A 25,436-nucleotide genomic window follows, 5' to 3' on the forward strand; every position below is an offset into this window, starting at 1 on the left:
TTTTGATCCACCTACCGCTTTGAAATAATATCGAAATTTCTTAGGATTTTCTGTCAAGTCAGTACATAGAACTTTACTTTCAAATTCATTGAACGCCTCTCACATAGCCCTCCTCACACTACATTTCGCTTCGCGTAATTTTTGTTTGTATGCAAGGCTTTGGCTATGTTTATGTTTGCTGTGAAGTTCCCTTTGCTTCCGCAACAGTTTTCTAACTCAGTTGTTGTACCACGGTGGCTCTTTTCCATCTCTTATGATCTTGCTTGGCACATGCTCATCTAATGCATATTCTACGATGGTTTTGAACTTGTCCACTGATCCACAACACTATCTGTACTTGAGACAAAACTTTTGTGTTGAGCCATCAAGTACTCTGAAATCTGCTTTTTGTCACTTTTGCCAAACAGAAAAATCTTCCTACTTTTTTTAATATTTCTATTTATGGCTGAAATCATCGATGCAGTAACCGCTTTATGATCACTGATTCCCTGTTCTGTGTTAACTGTTTCAAATAGTTCAGGTCTGTTTGTCACCAGAAGGTCTAATATGTTATCACCACGAGTCGGTTCTCTGCTTAACTGCTCAAGGTAGTTTTCAGATAATGCACTTAAAAAAATTTCACTGGATTCTTTGTCCCTGCCACCCATTATAAACGTTTGAGTCTCCCAGTTTACATCTGGTAAATTAAAATCTCCACCCAGAACTATAACATGGTCGGGAAATCTACTCGGAATACTTTCCAAATTTTCCTTCAGATGCTATGCCACAACAGCTGCTGAGCCAGGGGCCTACAGAGACATCCTATAACCATGTTTGAGCCTGCTTTAACCGTGACCTTCACCCATATTATTTCACATTTCGGATCTCTATCAATTTCCTTTGATACTGTTGCACTTTTTATCGCTATAAACACGCCTCCCCATTCACTGTCCAGCCTGTCTCTGTGGTATACATTCCAATCTGAGTTTAGAATTTCATTACTGTTTACATCTGGTTTCAGCCAACTATCTGTCCCTAGTACTATGTGGGCAATGTCACCATCTTTTGCAGTGTAGTATGTCAGCCACAGCTGAGCGTTGCATTTCTGTGAGACAGTTCATGGACTACTCTAGCACAAAAATCTTTACATTAGGTGATCCTTTTGGGATTCTATTGTTACAGAATTCATATAAATACATTTGTCAAAAGAGTTCATTAAGGAGACATTGTATGTCCTACGCCGCCAATCTTAAATTATCGAATTTTGTGACCCATTATCCTGCAAACTTTTTAAGACACTAACTTACAATTTTCCATAATTACTGAATGCACCTTTATAGATACACTGAACTAGAATTATTACTAAAATTGTATTGTGGGGCATGATATCTTTTTTTTCCCCCAAACACTCAATTTTTGACAGAATTTTGTAAATAAATGAACATAAAAACAAAACAACTCAGGATATTTTGATTATTCTAGTTCCATGTGTGATGAATCTTACACTTGGCATTCTGTGAAAATTTCATGTCTCTACCACCAATACTTTTTTAGAAACCGGGTCATTTATTGCAAAAAATGTAGTTCAAGAGGTATTGAGGATTAAAACTTTTTACAAATTCTTATACAGACTTACATTTCTGCGTCTTTTATGCACTAGAATTTCCCTGAGCCATAGGCTGTCTCTTCTTTGTCACAACAGCCCAATGCTTGCTGCCTCCTTTTCTTTCTTGTTCTTTTGCCATTTGCTGAGCAGCTCACTCTGATTCATGTACATGAAGCTCATCCAGTTCCCGCAGTCCTTTAGCTGTGTTTTGTCCAAATCTTATCCCTAACTTCTCCAGAACCTGAACTGTTTCACAGTTCCCACCATTAAAAGTTATTACAGCATTAGACACTGCAAACTTTAGAGTCATAAGGCCAACAAATACATTTTTAGGCACACGGCACCACACAACATTATTGAAGGACTCATTCACATTCTGGGTTTTCCCATATAAACACTTCTTTAGTAACTTAGGATTTGCCAAATCTCTGTAAATAGGTTTGATTGCCTCCATTACTGCCAAAGTAAGAGAATGTTTATGTGTAAATTTATGCAGGGTGCCAGAAAATTCAGCCTACCTATGTTTACACCAAGTGTTTGGTGGAGATGGACACAAAGTATGACATGGCTTTTCATCGGTTGATATTCGATGAAAGAAAGTGCTCCACACAGCTCTTTACATCTTCTCTAAATTGTCACAGACATCTCTAATGGCCTTCCCATAATATTCCTGTAATTCATGAATTAATTTGGTCGTTAGTCTTCAGCACATTTCATTGTCTTGGCATCAGACAGTTTTGTTACCCAGCTTGGTTTTTAGGTTACACAGACGTGTCCCCATTCTTCAATGCATTAGGGGGCGTGGTCACTTCAGAAGCATAATCGTGGATTCCTTCACTGCTAGCACACATTTTCTAGTATTTCAGAATAAAACTCAGGTCTCACATATCTGTTAGCCACAAATTTGCCTTTCTTGAAGATACTTTTATGCTTAGTCATTTTATTTACGTATAAAAAGCAACAGAAGTTAGCTTACTACAAAAATAGCCAATATCACACTACTTTCAATGAAAACTAGTATCAGAAACAAAGGACTAATTTGTTTATTCGTAAAGCCAATTTCTGAAATGTAGCAGTAGGCACAAAACAAAGCAATTCACAGCCTTCTAGACTGTGTAGTTTCCAAGATATGACTGCTCAACTGTGACAGTATATGCGTAGCTGCAAAATTTTACAGTCACATGTCAACATTCAAAATATTATTTGAACTTCTCACAATTGTCTGATTTTAACGTATTGTATACAAAAATGTTCAGGAAAATCCAAAGTACATTATGGAGTAGAAAACAGAAATTGTCAAATTTCAATGAATTTCACGTATGATGTCCCCTTAATTAGGATAGTGGCTTTCACCTGGAGAAGACATTGAACCCAGTCATTTCTTTAATTTGTTCACAAACACAAATTTCTATGTCTAATGCTGCACCTAGTTCCAATTAATTTTATCAATTTGACTACAGAGTTTTAACTCCATTGGCACGCAAGTTGACAGAGGGTATGCACACAATGCCATTATGCATGCTTCAAGAACATTCTGACACATTATGATCTATTACATTAGGTTTGTACTTTGCAAGCCAAAGGGCAGCATGTGGCAAAGTGTGTGTAAATATCATATTGTTTTCCTACTACATTTGCAGGAGAGAACAACATTGTGTGCTTCCATGAAAGGTCAATATTCTCTAATTTTATCATCATAGTCATTTATCATCATATCGTATCATGAAGTGTGTGGGCTGGACGTAAAAGATTTTTTAAGTTTTTGGAATGTATCTTCTTAGAATTTTAAGAGTCAGTCTTTATAAGAACCATGATTTTTTTATTCGAGTTTGTTTCCATCAGGAATAGCATTCTCCATGATTGTATTAATGAGATCCAAGACAGAAGGAAGGGCAGCATCAGAAGTAAATTTTTAGTATTTATTGCAGATCGACTACAGGTAATGCATAACTATCTGCAGTGCAGTTAGATCTAAGTCATGATGGCTCATCATTTAACTGTAGTGTCAATTTGGTACCACATGTGATTTTATTTGTGATGAGTCATCACGACTTGGATGTAACTGCACTGAAGATAGCAATACAGTAGCTGAAATCAATCTGCAACAAAAACTTTAAAAATTTATGACTGATGCTGCCCTTCCTCCTATGATGGATCTCATAACTTTTTAGTTTTAGAGTGCCCCCATAGGAGATTGTTCAACGATTCTGTATCATTCTTTTGCAGACTAAGATAATCCATTGTGAACCACCTCACTCTTCTCTAGATCTTCTGCCTCCTTCATTACTCTAACTTGGGAGCAATTCCAGATGGATCAACACTATTCAGATGATAGTTTTATAAGCAACTTCATTCATGATTAAGACATACTGTGTGTGTGTGTGTGTGTGTGTGTGTGTGTGTGTGTGTGTGTTTGTTTGTTTGTTTTCTGCCATCACACAGTGAGTAGATTTTCTTATCTATCTTATTACATTATATATCTAAAAAGAAAGATGATGAGACTTACCAAACAAAAGCGCTGGTAGGTCGATAGACACACAAACATACACATAAAATTCTAGCTTTCGCAACAAACGGTTGCTTCGTCAGGAAAGAGGGAAGGAGAGGGAAAGACGAAAGGATATGGGTTTTAAGGGAGAGGGTAAGGAGTCATTCCAATCCCGGTAGCGGAAAGACTTACCTTAGGGGGAAAAAAGGACAGGTATACACTCACGCACACACACACACACACACACACACACACACACACACATAACCATCCGCACATACACAGACGCAAACAGAAATTTGTAAAGGCAAAGAGTTTGGGCAGAGATGTGAGTCGAGGTGGAAGTAAAGAGGCAAAGATGTTGTTGAAAGACAGGTGAGGTATGAGTGGCGGCAACTTGAAATTAGCGGAGGTTGAGGCTTGGCGGATAATGAGAAGAGAGGATATATTGAAGGGCAAGTTCCCATCTCCGGAGTTCTGACAGGTTGGTGTTAGTGGGAAGTATCCAGATAACCCGGACAGTGTAACACTGTGCCAAGATGTGCTGGCCGTGCACCAAGGCATGTTTAGCCGCACCGGCGTAAACACTGTCTGCCTGTGTTCATTCATGCGAATGGACAGTTTGTTGCTGGTCATTCCCACATAGAACGCTTCACAGTGCAGGCAGGTCAGTTGGTAAATCACGTGGGTGCTTTTACACGTGGCTCTGCCTTTGATCGTGTACACCTTCCGGGTTGCAGGACTGGAGTAGGTGGTGGTGGGAGGGTGCATGGGACAGGTTTTACACCGGGGGCGGTTACAAGGGTAGGAGCCAGAGGGTGGTTTGGGGATTTCATAGGGATGAACTAAGAGGTTACGAAGGTTAGGTGGACGGCGGAAAGACACACTTGGTGGAGTGGGGAGGATTTCATGAAGGATGGATCTCATTTTAGGGCAGGATTTGAGGAAGTCGTATCCCTGCTGGAGAGCCACATTCAGAGTCTGATCCAGTCCCAGAAAGTACCCTGTCACAAGTGGGGCACTTTTGGGGTTCTTCTGTGGGAGGTTCTGGGTTTGAAGGGATGTGGAAGTGGCTCTGGTTATTTGCTTCTGTACCAGGTCGGGAGGGTAGTTGCGGGATGCGAAAGCTGTTTTCAGGTTGTTGGTGTAATGGCTCCTACCCTTGTAACCGCCCCCGGTGTAAAACCTGTCCCATGCACCCTCCCACCACCACCTACTCCAGTCCTGCAACCCGGAAGGTGTACACGATCAAAGGCAGAGCCACGTGTGAAAGCACCCACGTGATTTACCAACTGACCTGCCTACACTGTGAAGCGTTCTATGTGGGAATGACCAGCAACAAACTGTCCATTCGCATGAATGGACACAGGCTGACAGTGTTTGTTGGTAATGAGGATCACCCTGTGGGTAAACATGCCTTGGTGCACGGCCAGCACATCTTGGCACAGTGTTACACCGTCCGGGTTATCTGGATACTTCCCACTAACACCAACCTGTCAGAACTCCGGAGATGGGAACTTGCCCTTCAGTATATCCTCTCTTCTCGTTATCCGCCAGGCCTCAACCTCTGCTAATTTCAAGTTGCTGCCACTCATACCTCACCTGTCTTTCAACAACATCTTTGCCTCTTTACTTCCACATCGACTCACATCTCTGCCCAAACTCTTTGCCTTTACAAATGTCTGCTTGTGTTTGTGCGGATGGATATGTGTATGTATGTATGTATGTGTGTGTGTGTGTGTGTGTATATACCTGTCCTTTTTTCCCCCTAAGGTACCGTATTTACTCGAATCTAAGCCGCACTTTTTTTCGGTTTTTGTAATCCAAAAAACCGCCTGCGGCTTAGAATCGAGTGCAAAGTAATCGGAAGTTCTGAAATATGTTGGTAGGTGCCGCCACAACTAACTTCTGCCGTCGAATATATGTATATACACAGGCATGCTTTACAGGCACAAAGATAAATACTGGCGCCAAAACCTCTGCGTCAGTAAATAAATTAAAAAAAAAAAAAAAGATGGAGACGAGCTTTTTTCTCCAACGCGAATTTCGACCACTGCATTTTCATACATTATCCAACGACGTAAATACAAATTCCGTATTGTTCATCTTCGAATGTAGCAGCTTTTCAATGCACTACGAAAATCCGACTGGCAAGACCATTTGCGATGTTTGTCAGTATGGCCAATTCTACGTTCTGATTTTTTTTCTACCTGTGGGAAGAGATGGTTCTAATGGGAACTTTTGTGAATTCTGAATCACATGCAGTATTCTCTTCACCATAAGAATAATACGAATATAAACATTTTGCCATGTATTCTTTCGTGTTTGCTGCTATCTCATTTAACTCCTGTCTGCCTAATAAACTACGAAACTAGAGTGAGACAACACAAACGCGGAAGTACACACATATGTCATGTTCATATTCGTATTATTCTTTTGCCTAATAGTGATACAGTCAGAAATGAAGCGCGCGCGGCAATTGACTAGATTTTTAAATCTAAGGTGGTGACTAATTTCTGTGCAGAAAATAAAGTACTTAAGAGGCGTCTGCAAAGATTTTCAAACGGAGAAAAATTGTCGCTAAACTCTCGTTCAGAACATCTTCTATCATACGCAGTTTATTATTTGGTTCTTGTTGATCATTATCAAAGAAAGCAGCAGTGTAAATAACAACAAATAGCAGTCTCTTGCCATTGTTACGCTACTGAGACAATTACTTCCCTTTTTTTTTATTGTAAGCGGCGGTAGCACGCACAAAAGCAAACCATGCCGCGAGCGGCGACAGGTCGTGAACATTCATTATCGGAATGCGACAAACAATGCATGACACAATACAGTAATGCATTTTCAGCTTAGAGTGACGAAAACACCTATAACAAAGAGAACAGCAATTATCAGATCAAAGAAAAATAAGCAATCAATTCAAACCAGACGAAGCACGTGAAAAACGAAGGGTACCCGTATAAATAAGGACGGAGCGCCTGACGCATAGCAATGGCTACCTGGTAAAGCTTAACTGCTAAGCTTACGGCTCGAACCAAACTACTGTAGCTGTATCGTCATTCATTTGACCTGAATTGTGTCTCATATTACAATGGACCAACTTTGTTTCGATTTGGAGGTGCGGCCTAAAACTTTTCTCTCCCCTTGAATTTCGAGTCTCAAATTTCAGCTGCGGCTTAGATTCGGGAATTTTTTTTTCCTTTATTTCGAGTCTCATTTTTCTGGTGCGGCTTAGATTCGAGTGCGGCTTAGATTCGAGTAAATACGGTAAGTCTTTCCGCTCCCGGGATTGGAATGACTCCTTACCCTCTCCCTTAAAACCCACATCCTTTCATCTTTCCCTCTCCTTCCCTCTTTCCTGACGAAGCAACCAGGGGTTGCGAAAGCTCGAATTTTGTGTGTATGTTTGTGTTTGTTTGTGTGTCTATCGACCTGCCAGCGCTTTTGTTTGGTAAGTCTCATCATCTTTGCTTTAGATATATTTTTCCTACGTGGAATGTTTCCCTCTATTATATTTATTATATTATATTGTCAACAATTGATATTTTCATTGTTATACCAGTCTAATATTTGCTTTTCCCGCATATTTAATACATTATCTTTTTGTTGAAAGTCAGCTGAACTGACATGTGAGTAATTACAGGACTTCCTGTAGTTAACAATGATTTTTAAATGATGTAACTCTTGGAATCCCACCACTAGTATTGATGTACAAGTAAATTTAATTACACATACATCTGGTGATGTCATTAGGGGCAGCATGGAGAGAGACAGTTGTTGGCACCATGTCACGTGGGTAACAACAGCAGCAGATTTACTGACTACCGTGGACCACCTTGGCCTGACTTGTCTCCACTCATTGATGTATACTACATGCTCTCAGGTGGATTTCTTAAAGATGACTTCATGATACTTGGCTATTTTATTGACAATGATTTGGACTTTGTTATTCTCTTTTGTCGACATTGGCTTGCATATGGATATGTGTATTTTCTTACTGCTGTGCTATCTTTGCTCTCCGCTCAGTTGCATGTCCTCCTCTGAGTGAACTGATGGTATGGGTGTGCACCAGGAGTATGGTTCGTATTCCCAGTCAGACCAACAGTTTTCTACCATACTAATGTTTACGCTGCTCAGTAACTCTCTAGAGCACTTTAACTGCCAAGAGGCATCCATCTTTAGAAGTCTCTTTCTGTTCACCTTAAGAAGACCCAAGGTCTAAACTTTCTGTGATTCATTTGTACTTAATGTTCAATAAAATTTGTATTGTTGAAGAAGCAGACTTACAACAAAAATATTCTAGTATCTGAGTGCATAAACGTGCACTAGCATGAACATAAGAATCCACTGAACTTTGTCGATATTTTCCAAGACTCAGTATTTCAGAGCTCATGCTAATCTTTTATCCTATTGTGTGCAACTAACAGAGGTATTTAGATGCGAGCAGAAGATTCTGTACATCAAAATAAATGCTTGTACATTGTTGGTTATCATTGAAATGACAAGCGATTTGCTCCTCTGTGGCATGCTGTCCACAGTTACAGTATGTCTAGAAAATTCCCTGTCTGATAATGCAAAAAGTGAGTATAAAATTTTTTAAAAATGAAGCAATATTTTTATTCTTGAACATACATGCCAAAGAAAAAGTAAAATGAAAAATACACTAGTTCATGTTAGAATACAAGCAACAAGTTTTGCAGTAATTTGTTTCATCCAAATAGCACAACATTCTGACAGAGTAACTATTCTAATGTATCTTCTAAGCAAATCCTGCAACTGATTTATCCTAATCGAGAAATCAGTAAGGTTTTAACACAAAAACGTACACATGCTCTGATTTTTATTGGCTAAGAATAAAATGAACTCAGATGAGATAATATCTTCAGTGATAAGACTGCAGTGTGGCCTCACCAGCCAGACATCACAGTCATGGGAGTGGGGGAGTGGGACAGTGTGAGTGAGTGAGTGAGAGAGAGAGAGAGAGAGAGAGAGAGAGAGAGAGAGTGGGAGGGGGGGTCCATTTCTGATGAAGGCCTTGTTGCCCAAAAGCTTAGTTTCTGACTTTCTCCTTGTTGTGCCTATCTGTGACTCAGCATCCCCGCTATATGGTGAGTAACAACTATCCTTTTCATAATACTGTAACAAGACTACATGTAGGCTGGCCTAAATGAGGAACAGACTTAATTTGTCACTGACCCGTATTTTTACGTGACAGATTTTTGATGCTGATGTTCTATCTAGTACCTGCTACTTTTCCTGCAGTTACATTACGTATACAAGTATCAACACAGTGTGACAAATGTGATTAAACAGTAAATAAAACAATTAAATGCAGAAAAAATAATGAAAGGAACCATTAAACAAAACTCACAATTTTGTCATCCTGGATGAGATCCCACAGTAAAGTATTTCCTGGCTTGCACACTGCATCCATCTTAATATGAGTACCCTCTGCCCGCATCATCTTTGGCGTGTGAAAGCGAGAGTGGAATGCCATGTGCTGCACAGGTAATGTGTGAGCCTGCTCTCAATAACAAAAATTATCTTAATAAAATAAAACACAATAATTAGGATAGCAACTTCTAACAAATTATGGAGTTCGATTTCAAGTGTTTTTAAATCTATAAAATAAAGTGAACAGAACTTAACAACATTATGCATTTACAATTTACTTTGGTGATGAGTATACAGTTCCTTTTCTTTTCTCCTTTCAAAACTGATTTTAAGTTGAACATTTTTACCAACACCTTTGAAGAACAAACATTTTGTCACATTGATTTCTTATTGTCTATTTGCCAATATAGTCTTCAAATGCTAAGAATTTCTTAGACTGCTCATCCAATCTACATTTCATGCAATCTGATGATTGACATGTGACCCTATCTCACCTAGAGGTCTTTCCCTATCTCACCTAGAGGTCTTTTTTTCTTTCAGGATACTAATTTTTTAGAATGCAGCATGCTGGTGTATGTTTTCACGAAAATAATTGCAACACAGAGCATCTAAAGTTTGAACATTAATGGACTTCCCTACAGATAAAAGAATGAAGATAGAAATACATAACTGAGGATAAAATGAACTTTAACGCTGCTGATAATGAACAATGGAAAGGAGAATCACTGTTGCAATATGTAGCTTGTACCACAATATGCATATTTTTTTTTTTTTTTTTTTTTTTTTTACCATATCAGAGTAAAATATGATGTGAGTTACACTTTTTTGAAGACCTTTTAAGTTATGTCTGCCACTGTTAGAACTTTATTGTGTGTCTTTGCAGCTATGTTGCCAAATGCTGGTAGATCAAAGAAATTTCTTTCTGTGAAAAGGTTATGTTTGTCAATATGTATGTATAATGAGACACGGAGGGGGGCTCCTTGCAGACAGTGTGAACAAAGTATCTGGGAATGTTGGGATTAAGACCTGTAACAAATGCCCTGCACCATCAGGCAATTCTTCACTCCTTTTACTTGGAATGAGGAAATGTTAATGCCTTCTGCTCTCAGCTCAGGACAGATTACAGAAGATAGCTGTGAATTGCAGATATATTTTCCAAAGATGAAACCAAATATTTTGAACTTAACCTCACATGAGGCACTGTTACACACAGAAAGCATAAAATCACCTTTATACCCGCATATCATATTTTGAACTTGCCACTGTGTAACACCTTTATTATAAGATATCAGTCACACAGAAAATCACTTACCTATATTTAAGCTTACATGGGACATGGTGTAATTTTTATTTGCTCTAGTGATGTGGCTGCCATCTCCTTCCAATTTTGTTCAAAAACAGCAGGTTTGGTCCAATCTGACAGCAAGATCAATAAATGAAATTTATGATTCTAATTTGTCACTGGGCAGCCATCAGTTTTATATGCAAATGTTACAAAAAAAAAATTCACTATATGGGGCGAAGGACATAAAGTATCAAGCAAGGTACTAATCTATTTACATACAAACAACAGGCATATTTCAGCCAGCATGCCAATAAAAAATGAAAGGACTGCAACCTTTTTCCTACAAAATTCAAATGATATGCCTATAAAATCTATCTGTCTTTCAACCACATGGAAGAGGAAACCTACTCTACAAAAATTACAAATCCAAACTCTAGTATCTATGAGTTCTTACAGCATATCAATAAAAGAAACTAATGCTCTTCATTCTTAAGCAAAAATGATGAAATGATAACAATAATTTATACAGTTAACAACAATCACTAATCATCAAACCTGATAAACTGTGTCTGTGACCACAATCACCTAACTGAAAGCAAGGACCTAAAGCACATACTAATGGTTGTACTTACCTAAAATAGGACTCTCAATTGGGCTGAGAGCAATGAGAAAAGGATGAAACTCAATTTTCTGCTTTTGGAAGCAAAGATTTCTTTTCAGAAGCTAAAGATACACAAAAAGAAAAGATGATATGGTTTCACAGAAAGAAAATGTAAACAATCGATGCATCCCCTTAACATATGTCATTTCTCATTGCTTTTTAGTTAAGACTGACATTCAGTACAGTTGTATTATACAATGCTTGTGCAGTCACCTGGTAGGAAACAATTGCAGTCAACTATTACCCCTTTCTCCATAAACCACTAATAGTGGGAATTCTTTGAGAGTGGATATAGGATCAAAAGAAGTAGAAACAGGAGGAGGATGGTGGTGGTGCTGGTAGTCAAGGAGGAGGAGGAGGAGGAGGAGGAGGAGGAGGAGGGGGAGGGGGAGGGGGAGGGGGAGGCGGAGGGGGAGGGGGAGAGGGAGGGGGAGGCGGAGGGGGAGGGGGAGAGGGAGGGGGAGGAGGAAGAAGAAAGAGTTCTGAGAAAAAGAAAAGAAAGGAAATCTGGTGCAAAAAGTGAATTATAACAAACAAGTAAGCTTTCAGATTGTGCTGCACTGCTTTGGAAATAAATGCAAATTGTGCTTGTGCACTCCAACAAATATATGAATAATATTAAGTTCATGATAGTGTGACATTCAGTCTATCAAGATAAGTCACTTCCAGTTACTTCTAGTGTGACATTCAATCTATTAAGATGACTTACTTCCTGTTACTTAACTTATTAGAGTATCATCTTAGTAACAGCTCACAACACCCCTGTCTTTCAAGAGATAAAAAGGTAGTCTGCAGCTGGTTTCCTTCAGACTGACTGCATGCAGCTTTCTTGTACTATCTCAAACAGTTTCTTTCATCACAGCCCTAAACTGAAAGAAACTCCTCTTTAGTTTCTAAGTAAGGCATCTTTGATTCCAAAATATTCAGTATCACCTTTTTCATTCTCGCATTTCTCTCACCAAACTCTCAACACAGTACAATGTTGATTTGCATCAAAGGCACTGCACTGCTCCTGTGATTTTCAGAAACTAATTCACTATTGTGTTTCAGTTTCCTTGAAGATTTTTTTCCCATTTAAAATAATCTTGTTGAACGTACAAACACACACACACACACACACACACACACACACACACACACTCTCTCTCTCACCCCCCACCCCCCCACCCCCCGCTCTCCCTACCTACATTGCCCTAACAACCTAAATACTCACACTTCAGTAGACCAGACTATTACTATTCAAAAGTGTTCCTTTTCCTTAACCAGAAAGTGTTGTACTTCAGTCAAACGAGAAAATAAAATTGCAGTGTCAGTAGTAATGCTGTAATGTAAGAAATTCTTACATAACATTCTTGAAGGAATGTTCTTTGCTAGAATGTTACTTCTCTCCAAAATGTATTACCTAGTACTAGATGCAGATACCTTTCTGTATAACACCCTACCTGTGCCTGAGCTGCCAATTGTACGAGTTCGTCTTCACATGGAGATTCTTCCCCTTCAAAATCTGCCATGTTCTTTTCTGATTTATTGCTCATCCTTGATGAATAGCTACCTTCTTCACCACTCATCATTTCGTCCATAATCTCCCTGTAACATATTAGTTATGTGCACAAAGCAGGATAAGTGAGAGAACATAGCATGTTTTTTGATGACAGGAAAATCATAATTAATCATAAAAGATTTTGAGGAAATTCTGTCTGTGATACGATTTTTCTGCCCTACATCACTTGCCTAAGAACAGAAAAAGAAAGGTTAAAGTAACTGTAATTCAGACACAGTTTTTCTCAGCTCTTACTCCTGCGTCTGGTATGGTAGTACACAGTAATAATTATTGTAATTATAGTTATTATTTTGTCATGTAAGCAACAGAAAACTGATTTCAAATTTATGTTATAAACAATTTTCTTGCAAAATGTTTCACTTCATTTGAATCTGGGTCTTAATCTGTGCAGCTGTACCTGTTCAAACAATTTGCACACACTGAATAAATGGGCTATGTGGCACTGATCTCCAACTGTGTAGCTTATCTGTACAGGACTACTTCCTGCCCTGTTCACCAGAGGCACACATTCTCATCAGCAACATACCTCTCATTCTCTTAAAAATATGTATTTGACTTAAATTTTGTGTAAATTATTTATTTACTTTAGTTCAGGTCATTTATATTTTAAAACAACTTGCAGACTATTTTTGTTTTTTTAGGCCTGTTTTACACGTGCACCGGATGGTCAAAATCGACTACTCGAAATGCTTGCACCTTTTGTGCCCTTGTATATATCAGCAACTGGTTGTGATGCATGTGTGTGTATGATGTCAATATTCTAGAGATTGTTGCTGCACACTGCACATGTACAGAAACAAGGGACTATGGTGGTACAAAATTGTTAAGGCTTTCGTGGCCACTTGTTGACAAACTGCCTATTGGCTTCTGTCTTGGGTTCTTCAGCCGACGTTCATCTAATGATTTTTCTGACGTTTCGCCAGCACGAGTGGCTGCCATTGTCAAAGCTTCACCCTCCATTGCCGGTGGTGAACTGGAGGCGAGCTCCCGGCCGCAGGCTATATGTACCTGGCGCGCCAACATCCGAGGGCTTCTCCGCGGTCTTTCCGGTGCGGTTCTCCTCTTGCTACCTGCGACGGTCGTTCGCTGCAGTACGGGAAGCCAGGATCCGTTTACCTTAAGGCTTTCCTCTTTCTTGTTGAAACTGTTCGCGTGTTTTTGGATTTCTACAGCTTCTCTGAACAAGTGCGTGTGATAGTGCTTCTCTACAGACAGAACTTCCGTGTCGGCGAATTTTATTACGTGGTCGGTCCATTCAGTGCGTTCTCTGCCACGGCAGATTTCTCCACCTGCCCCAACCTGCAATGTCGCTTATGCTCTTTGATCCTGGTGTTAATGAATCGTCCAGTCATTCCGACATAAACTTTTCAGCATGTGCAAGGTATACGGTATATTCCCGACATTGCAAGTGGGTCTCTCTTCTCCTTCGCCGATCTAAGACACTCTTTGATCTTCCTTGTCGGTTTGAAAATCGTCTTTACGCCGTGTTTGCGCAATATACGGCCGATTCTGTCCGTCACTCTGGGAATGTATGGCAGAAAGGCCGTACCCGACAATTCTTTTTCTGGTTCCTTACTTCGCTGAGTGTTTGGCTCTGTTACACTTCTAATGTAATTTGTGGAGTACCCATTGCTCCTCAGAACAGTTTCCAGGTGCTGCATTTCTCGTTTGAGGTGTTGCGCCTCACATATTCGTCCTGCTCTCGTTATGAGCGTACTAATCATGCCTCTTTTCTGGCTTGGGTGGTGGTTTGACAGTTTGTGCAGGTATCGGACCGTGTGTGTCGGTTTTCGATACACGCTGTGTCCCAGGTTTTCGCCGTCCCTTGTGACCAGCCCATCTAGAAATGGCAGTTTCTTGTCCTTTTCTACTTCCATGGTAAATGTTATGTTGGCATGGAGGCTGTTCAAGTGTCTCAGGAATTCATCAAGCTGTTCTTCACCATGGCTCCACACTGGACTCGGCGACTTGCAAACCTAAGGGGTGGTACAGGTACGTCGATGATACTTTCGTGGTGTGGAGCCATGGTGAAGAACAGCTTGGTGAATTCCTGAGACACTTGAACAGCCTCCATGCCAACATAACATTTACCATGGAAGTAGAAAAGGACAAGAAACTGCCATTTCTAGATGTGCTGGTCACAAGGGACGGCGAAAACCTGGGACACAGCGTGTATCAAAAACCGACACACACGGACCGATACCTGCACAAACTGTCAAACCACCACCCAAGCCAGAAAAGAGGCATGATTAGTAGACTCGTAACGAGAGCAGGACGAATATGTGAGGCTCAACACCTCAAACGAGAAATGCAACACCTGGAAACTGTTCTGAGGAGCAATGGGTACTCCACAAATTACATTAGAAGTGTAACAGAGCCAAACACTCAGCGAAGTAAGGAACCAGAAAAAGAATTGTCGGGTACGGCCTTTCTGCCATACATTCCCAGAGTGACGGACAGAATCGGCCGTATATTGCGCAAACACGGCGTAAAGACGATTTTCAAACCGACAAGGAAGATCAAAGAGTGTCTTAGATCGGCGAAGGAGAAGAGAGACCCACTTGCAATGTCGGGAATATACCGTATACCTTGCACATGCTGAAAAGTTTATGTCGGAATGATTGGACGATCCATTAACACCAGGATCAAAGAGCATAAGCGACATTGCAGGTTGGGGCAGGTGGAGAAATCTGCCGTGGCAGAGCACGCACTGAATGAGACCGACCACGTAATAAAATTCGCCGACATGGAAGTTCTGTCTGTAGAGAAGCACTATCACACGCGCTTGTTCAAAGAAGCTGTAGAAATCCAAAAACACGCGAACAGTTTCAACAAGAAAGAGGAAAGCCTTAAGGTAAACGGATCCTGGCTTCCCGTACTGCAGCGAACGACCGTCGCAGGTATCAAGAGGAGAACCGCACCGGAAATGACCGCGGAGAAGCCCTCGGACATTGGTGCGCCAGGTACATATAGCCTGCGGCCGCGAGCTCGCCTCCAGTTCACCACCGGCAATGGAGGGTGAAGCTTTGACAATGGCAGCCACTCGTGCTGGCGAAACGTCAGAAAAATCATTAGATGAACGTCGGCCGAAGAACCCGAGACAAAAGCCAATAGGCAGTTTGTCGACTATGGTGGTGTCTGCTAACATCAGAAGTTAACCTATACCTGTCCAAGCTCACGCATGTTACAGAAATGGATTTTGTACTTTTGTTTCTTCTTAATCTTTACCAGGTTGTTGTTGTTGTTGTTCCCCAAAATAACACATTGAAAAGTTATACAAGGTCCAGGTACTTTTCCCAACTAGTGTTCTTCAACAAGAGAGATGAAACATCTGAAACCAAAGCTGTATTTATGTTTTGCAGAGAAAAAGCCTACACTATTCATAAATAAGAATGCACACAGAAAAACTTGTTTTAATGAAAATTATTTTAACAGCAGAAGAGTCAGAATTATTTTATGGGAAAAACAATTTTAATGTTATTTTTTCATGTTATTTGACAATAAACAAGAAATAAAGGATAGCGCAAAAAGGTACAATTTACTACATTCTAGATATTGTCTGATGTGTTTACAAGATATATTTTCTCCAGCAAATAAGTATCCTTGTAAAGAACTTACCACACAATCGTTGACAAAAATTTGTACTACTAATTCTGCTATGGTTATTAATAAAATCTAGTATCATTGCTCATTCCTACACTTCGTTACTAGATTTTCATTTCTTTTTCTTTCTTTCTTTCTTTTCCTCTCTCCATGAAAGGATAGTCCCCCATAATCTCACTTTCACCATTCAGATGTGATCTACACAGCAGACAGCTCTCACAATAAATGCAACTTCAGCACTGACACGTAAATGAAAATGACTACTCAAAACAGACAAGATCCAGTACAGGAATGAAAGACCAGAGCACTGCAGTGGACTCACTTTTCTCAAGTAGTCAATTGAGATAAGAAAGTTGATCATGTAAAAGGGACTTTAGATAGCTATAAGGTGAACATGCTCATCATGTCACCCCCATTGGTACTCTGACTATACATTATATACACGGTGTATGTGCGGAAAGGAAAAGAAGTTTCCAGATTTTTCCCGGAAATCCCAAATAAAAAGACTTTTTTCCAGGCGACAACACACTTTTTGCATTTTATGTGACAGTATACTTTCCCTGGAAAACTTATTAATCCTTCAATTTGTAAAGATTTTATACACCGTACAGAATGATGTGGCACTTAAGGTAACAAAGCCCAAAAGGGGCCGGGGGGGGGGGGGGGGGGGGAATGTATTTTGGGAATATCTTTGATGTGCAGCAGCATGCACAGAGTGTAGGGCATATGTAGTCAGCCCTAGCAACATCACTGTTAAACAGCATGAACACACAAATAGGAAACGTTAACCGTTTAAATTGATGTACATAGAGTCTAACTACAGGAAAAGCTAAGCTTCCACCTATAACATTGATCTTTTCTTGCATGTGTTAACCTTCAAGATATATCAGACACAAATGTGCCAATAAAATTTTAAATACTGATATAAATTTCTGGCCTTATGGGTCTGCAGTTTTGCTAAGTTGCTGTTACTCAAAGTTTTAGTATGGAATGAGAGTCAAATGTTCTGTGATTTAAGAAATTCATTGCACATTCTAACACATAACACAATTCATCTTGTGTAAAAGGAAATTTACTTTGAAAAAAATGCTTCTTAAACCATCATTCGCAACATTTTCCCACGACATTTTAGAAATGTGAACAGTTGTGACATTACGCTCATTGAAAGAAGTTTGTTGTTATGAAATACTGCATAGTCTTCGTCCTTCAGACTTTGACACATTTTGCTGTCGGCAGACGTTTGTTTGCGCACTGTGTTTTGTTGTTGTAAATGGAGCATTTTCTTTGCAACTTAAGTTTTATTTTGGTGTTTTATTGCTGCATATTATTCTGCAGTATCAAGCTAAAGTAAAATTCTTTGTTACTTTTCAATTCTTACCAGTCGAAATTACATCACTTTAATTGAAAACTAAAACAATGAAAAATTACTGAAATTCTAAAACATTTCAGAGTTTTTCCTGGTTTTCTCACAGATGAAAAAAATCCTGGGTTTTTCCCTGGATTTCCCAGGGCATATATACCCTGTATACAGTTCAAAGTGAGTGTAAAACGACGATTACATAAAGAAATGAGCAAAAATAACTTTAATGACACTACTGCACTGTCTCAAAATGTGAAATTATTAATTCTGACATTACTTTTTGAGATGATAAAATGGATACATCGTTGGAGTTCCCACATGTGAAAGTAACTGATAGTGTCTGGGATGCATTAGGGTTGGTTAATTACTCTCTTATCAGCTGCCACCCAGGACTCATATAGACCCCCTACCACATTCTTCAGAATTCAGAAACAGAGCTCTTGAAGCATCTCATGGGGAATATACCACATGTGCAATGAACAAGTGTGGCACACAGGGATAACCATTAACTTTTCTAGTGTTTTTGAAGAGGTTATTCTGGTTATATTGTTTTTTTTAGAGTGGATCTTAAATTTCAACACTTTTCTTATTGCATGTTTTGAATACTATTCTACAACATTTCCAGAATCCTATTCCAGAAATGTGCTTCACTTCTTGGTTATGCTCAACTATTGGACATTACTTTATCTATCATTTTAATATGATGAAGAATATAATTGTAACTACATTCCTGAAAATAGTATTGTTGTCAATGGAACAAACTGATATGATGCTATCATTAAATAAATTTGCCAGGAATAGAATCTCATACGAGTAGTTACATTCAACTGTCAGCAACAATAGCTTTGTAATAAGGATTTATTAGCAAGTTTTCCATGATTTCTATTTACAGTTTCTTTTATTTCAGTAATAGACATACCCATATTTACAAGTCACAATACCATTTTAATATACCTGTGAGCCTGATAGTTTCTCATATATGGACGGCAGTCATGAATCTGTGATCCCTGTACAAGACTGGCCAGTTCTGTCATCACAGCACCTTGAGTTGAATCGTGAGAGCTATCATGAGAATGATCTTCTATTATCTCAACTAGATCTGGTCCACAGTCTCTGGAAAAACAGTGACAACAGCTATTCAGAATGCTAAAATGAGCGAACCCTTCCACACAAATATACAAAACATTCAACTGATCCCAAGTTGGTATTATACTCTGCATTTTTCACCCTTCCTCTGAAAAGTTAAAATACAAGTGCAGCCAGAAACAAATGGCTTGCCAGCATCTGTAAGGTCAGGATTTAACAGTTTGTGAGACAGACCAATCTTCAACTGCCAACATATGGTTCATGAACATTAAGTTCCCTACAGCCAATCAATGGCCAATGTAACTTTTCAAACTCCATTTTGAAGATTCACACTCAACAGATCTAACAGAAACACCTCGACTTGAATTCAGTTGCATAGCAGCTACGCTATTAAAAGGCACATCATCAATTTACCAACACCGTAGCTCAATACTCTGGCAAAATGGGAAAAACAAAAAAAGTGTAGTGCAGTTTACATATATCTCATATAATAAACTGTGTAAAACTTTTATATCCTTTGTCTGACCAACAGCTATTGACAGATGTTCAGAATTATTAGATGTAATTCTGATGAGGGCAAAGATGCTTTCAAAGGCAAAAAATTATCACACAAATGGCTACAGCACACCTCTTGACTGGCAGACAAACAGATTGAATTAAATTTTACGAAGTACAATTCAAAAGTGACTTTGCAAATCAGGACCCTGACCTCCTTTTCAGAGTAAGCTCTTTCTTAAGCCTATGTTAAGTCAGTGATATTGGATGTTGTTACATACACTTTTAAGAAAATTACAAAATTATAAGATAATAAGTGAATCACAATGTATGAACCATGAGATTTATAAGTAATATGTTGAAATAAAAAGCAAATGAGAAAACTACTATAATTGAAATGTGATTTGCTGAAAGGTGCTCCATAGCACAGTGAGAGAGTGCTATCATCAGCACTAGCATAAGGCACAAATGAAGGTAGTGAAGGAGAAGAAGCAGAAAGAGAAGGTGGTGGTGGTGGTGGTGGTGTTGGTGGTGGTGGTGTGAGAAAAAGATCTTGAGGTATGGGGCAATAGGAGGTGTGGGAGGGCAGGTTGGGGGTGAACAGAGGAAGGAAGGTAGGAAGGATAGTGGACATGTTTAATTGAGAGATGTCAGGGAGACAATGGCAGAGCAGATGAAAAGAAGGAAATTAACATGGCAAGTAAATATACAATACAAGATTAATGAAATATATACACTGAGAAAAAAATATCCAAACAAACCTAGTGCTAACACAAGTTCTTAAGTTTCTATACTGGATTTCAGTTCTGTATGATAGATAATATTCTGCGCTGCGTTGTTAAGGGAGAAGAAAGAACAATTTAAGGTTTTCCAATAAAGCAGTAATTCTGTTAGAGAGAGCAGAGAACTGGAAAGCACAGCTCTACTGGATAGATAGTGTCTTGAAAAGAAATTATGAGATGACCCCTCAATTAAAGGAAAACAAGAGTAATGGACTGAAATCAAACTAAATCTGGTTACATTCAGGGAATTAGATTAGGAAGAGAAGATGCCAAAAGTAGTAAACAGCATGTAAAAGGAGGATTGCCAGTAGCAAGAACAGTTATTCTAAAAAAGAGAAATATATTTAACACTGAATGTAAATTTAAATTTTAGTATGTGTTTTCTAAAAATATTTGCTGTGTAGCCTTTGATGAAGGGGAATGTGGAAAATATGTGGTACAGAGAAGATGACAATAGAAGTTTTTGAAATGAGTTCATTACAGAACAATGCTCAAGATCAGATAGGTAGATAGGATAACCAATGAACACGTACTGAATCGGTCACCCTTGAATGAATTCGACAGACAAAAGTGTCTTACAGTGGAGCTGTACAGATTTCATGGATGACAGTTTCTATCATTAGAAGCATACCTCATCAGTACATTTGGAACCTCCTGGTCAGGTTCTGTTAACTGCTCTACTGGATCTTTGTCTTTGACTATACTTTCAGTGACTGAAGTTTTCGGTTCATCATCTTCTTCATCCTCATCATCTTCTTCTTCCTCTTCATCATCATCTGTAAGCTCAGTACATTTCACTTCATTTCCTGTTGAATGAGAGTACTCAATCATATAATGGAAAGAAAAAAAAAAAAGAATATTTGACAAGGAAAAAAACGGGGTCATTTTTAATTCTCTTGACAACAAATGCATGTAGAGTAACACACAAGATGCATTCTGTTTAACAGCAGTATGACCAAAATAACTTCTAGTACTATACAGTAACTAAGCTTTTACAGCAGCTATTTCACGGGACCATCGATGTAAAAGATACATTATTTGATATTAACAGCAACTAGGGGAAACTGGCCAATCAGACTAAAATGACACACTGAATACTTTCACTATGTAATAGTAAGACTTCCATGCAAATTACCCTATGGAAAAGGGGCAAAGAAGGAAATATATGGAAGTGAAACAGGGATGGTAAAAACAAGAAAAAAATAGAAGGTGTTCAGTGCTGAATGTTAGACGGATAGGTTGTAAGTTAATAAATAGATGCTAGATAGAACCGTAGAAGTATGGGCTTTATGGCAGAACTTGACCAAGGAAGGGATAGGTAGCTAGGATAAATTATGGGGCATCAAAAAACATTAATTCGGCAACGGAAGGACCTGTGGAGGGTAAATATTGCAGAGAAAGTCAAAGGCTGAAAGCAGTAAGTAGATTCAAAGGGATGTAGATTGCAGTAGTTATGCAGAGATTATGAGATTTGCACAGGGTAAGACTAACCTTCAAACACAAGAGTACAACATCAGTCTTTGTGTTACCGAGTACATAACGGAAGCAGTATTCAAAAAGTGCTGTTGAAAACTCATTTATGGGTACCACACCAACAACAAATATCAGGATGGGGCAGAGGGACAGGGGTTGGGGGAGGGGGGGAAGAAAATGTGGTAGAATGCTGGTTAGATGAGGCAGCAAGTGCACTGGATACGAACCCTGCACTGTGTTCCTTGAATGCTACTTAGCACATACAATCCCTCCCAACAGCCTAAATTTAAAAATTCACTTATTTGGATGCCATCCATCCTTTCACAATGAGCCTCTGATATTCAGATTCCACCAGTCCTGATATCTCACAAACCTAATGCTCTACCACTGCCATACTAACAATATTTGCGAGAGAAGAGGAATGCCTATAGTCGAGACTTACCATCTAAATAAAACAAAGTATTTGAAGCATGAGTGACAAAGATAAATCAATAAACATGGCTGTTTTTATAAATTTGTTGATCATGATCACAAAAATACAAGAATCTTTGTCAAAACCAAAGAAAATAATATATTACAAAACTAACCTTGTCCCTTTGGTTGAGGTGCTGCTCTGTGTCGGCAGTGCCTCTTCATCAGCTTGCGCCTTCTCTTTGAATTAGCTGATTTTGATTGTTCTACTTCACTATCTTCCTCTTGGCCACTACTTGGTATTCCATCTCCTGATCTAAAGACATTTCAGCAAGATAGTAATGCAATATTGCAGAATTTGTATTGCAATGTAATATAGCACTAACTTAATGAAACCATCAAAACTACAAATAAAAGTTAAAAAATGAGATAACTAATTCCCTTGTAAGATCAATGGCAACAACAGACAGACAAACCATGAAGCACGATCAACTTTATGCACACCAAACAAGAATGTCTGTAACAACAAAATATCTCTACTAATGTGACACGCAACATATACCCCACACCACAGTGACTTTTGTCATATTCAGGAATTTCTCTCACTCCTACAAGGCCAACACAAACAACAACAACATCATATTTATACATACTTTCCAATGCCAACATTCTTGTGTCACAGAGCGCAAAACCATTACCTGATTTACAAAATAAATCCAAATGGCAACAAAACATCACAATTTTGGCCTCTGACATCTGTCAAGCCAAATACAAAATATGTAATCTAAAATAAGACTTGTTTTGTTACAACATATGAAGATTCTCTCAGTTTCAAATGAATTGGCAAAGCTAACAGATTATCAGAATAAATTTAACTGTAAGGTTTCACTTGGTGAGCAGTTTTTTTCCAAGGTCACCTATTCTTTCTCGTTCTACACCTGACTAAAGTATTTCTCGAGAAAATTTAAGACACCAATTATTGGCCAAAAATCACTGATTTTCCTTGCAGCACAAATTACTTTAACCCATTCTCCTGCTATACCCAACTTGGGATACACCAGAGGAGTCTGCCCTTAAGGTTCATAAAAGTTTCTGACACTCTTGCATTTTGTTAGTCTTTATTAATATTCTCATTTATATTCCGTCCAGAATTGTTTACTGTTTCTTTCCCTGCATCTGTTGGACACACTGAAATGTAGGAAGCTGGAACAGCTCCACTTGCCTTAATAACCACTCCTTACATAAATAACATTTTTTCTTCTTTTCTCTCTTCTACTTGATACATATACCCCGAACACATGAAGTATCCAAATTACTTTTGAAGCTGTAGTTTAAAAAACTGAATGTGCAGGTAGGAGTATATACAACATTATGAAAAGGACAGATTGATACTCACCATAAATATGACACAGTGAGTTGTACGGCTGTTATATATTTAGCTTTTTGCCAGAGTCTTCTTCAGAAAATAACAAACACCCACACACATTTATTTACACATGCAAGTAAACCTCCCACACACGTGACCTCTCTCTCTGGCCACTCTGGCCAGAATGCAACGGTGTCCCATTGAATGCAAGCTGCAATCTGGAGTGCATGGGAAAGGGGAGGGATAGCAGGGTATATCTGACAGGAAAGGAGTTAGCGCTGCTTGGTGAAATATGCAGGAACTAGATGGTATTAGACAAGGCCACCAAGTGCAGTGTTGTGAGGCTGTGGAGGAGAGAGGGAATGCGGGAGGGGTGGGGGGTGGGGGGGGGGGGGGGGGGGAGGTGGAAAAGGAAAGGGGCAGAGAAGGGAAAAGCAAACAGCCTTTCTGCAATAACAACACCGGTTCCCATCAGATCATGAAGATAAGAGCTGTTGGGCTCAGCTAGCACTTGGATGAGTAACAGTGGATTGGTAGTCATACCAATATAAAATATCATGCACTGATTGCAGCAGAGCTGGTATATGACATGGCTGTTTTCTCAGGTAATCCAGCATCTGATGGGGTAGGATAAGCCTCTGACAGGACTGGAAAAGGAGGTGCTGGGTGGGTGGACTGGGCACATCTTCCTAGGGGATATGATGCCTGTGACAGGGGGTTGCATAGGGATGGACTAGGATGTTGGAGATGTTGGGTGGGCAATGGAACTCTACTTTAGAAGGGGGGGAGAGGATCTTGGGTAGGATGTCTCTCACTTCACAATCAAAGTCCTGGCAAAGGATGTGTTTCAGCTGTTCCAGTCCAGGGTGATAATGGGTGTCAAAGGGGGGCACTCCTTTATACCTGAAGGGAAAACATACAAACAAATCTGCAGCACTCCTTTGTACCTGAAGGGAAAACATACAAACAAATCTGCAGCAAAGTCATGGGTACCCACATGATACCCTCCTATGCCAACCTGTGTATGTATCATCTTGAGGAAATCGTCCTAGCCTCCCAGCTCCCTAGGTTCATTCATTGGACTCAAGCCAAAGACACCCTATTCTCATTCCTTCATGGCTTCAACACCTTCTCTCACATCTGCTTCACCTTGCGCTCCTCAACCCAGCATGCCCCTTCCTGGATGTTGACAACCTCCTTTCTGATGGCTTCATCCACTCCTCTGTACACATTAAACTCACCAGCCACCAACAGTACCTGAATTTCGACAGCTGCTATCCCTTATCCCTTCAAAAAAAAAAAAAAACGCACACACATCCCTTACAACCTCACTACCGGCTTATCTACAGTGACAAGAACTCTATTGTCTAATATCTTGAACGTCTCACAAAGGTTTTCACAGAGAGGAACTATCCCCCCCCCCCAACCTAGTCCCCAAGCCATACCCCCACAACCCCCCCCCCTCAAACCTCCACAAGAACCAGGAACAAAGAAGAGCCCTCTTTGTCACCCATTAGCATCCTAGACTAGAACAACTGAACCATATCTGTCGCCAGAGCTTTGATTATCTATCTATCATGCCCTAATAAGAGGGACATACTACCCAAGATCGTTCCCATCCAAACTGAATTAGTGTTCCATCGTCCACCCAACCTCAACAATATCCTAATTCATCCCTACACCCCTCCCAGTCCCAAACTCCTTTGCCACAACCCATGTGCAAGAGCTGCCCAATGCAGCACTTTTCATTCAATCCCATCTGAGGCAGGGCCACCTATGAAAGCTGGCATGTCATATACCTGCTCTGCTGTAATTATTGCACAGCCTTTTACATTGGTACGACTACCAACCATCAGTCCAACACGATGAATTGCCACCACCAC

At 39.6% G+C, this 25,436-nt stretch overlaps 1 protein-coding gene across 1 annotated transcript in view; it reads right to left on the reverse strand.

The window, feature by feature from the left end:
• LOC126177063 (ubiquitin carboxyl-terminal hydrolase 34) overlaps positions 1 to 25,436 on the reverse strand; it is a 479,314-nt gene that overhangs the window by 373,497 nt on the left and 80,381 nt on the right. The window contains exons 11-15 of the mRNA XM_049924303.1: positions 22,364 to 22,503; positions 20,935 to 21,109; positions 18,895 to 19,053; positions 12,859 to 13,003; positions 9,448 to 9,597 (exon numbers count right to left, since the gene is read on the reverse strand). Coding sequence (XP_049780260.1) covers positions 9,448 to 9,597; positions 12,859 to 13,003; positions 18,895 to 19,053; positions 20,935 to 21,109; positions 22,364 to 22,503 — 769 coding nt within the window. The remainder of the gene's footprint in view (positions 1 to 9,447; positions 9,598 to 12,858; positions 13,004 to 18,894; positions 19,054 to 20,934; positions 21,110 to 22,363; positions 22,504 to 25,436) is intronic.

Source organism: Schistocerca cancellata, chromosome 1 (genome assembly GCF_023864275.1).
Source record: "Schistocerca cancellata isolate TAMUIC-IGC-003103 chromosome 1, iqSchCanc2.1, whole genome shotgun sequence".
Lineage (NCBI taxonomy): Eukaryota > Metazoa > Arthropoda > Insecta > Orthoptera > Acrididae > Schistocerca > Schistocerca cancellata.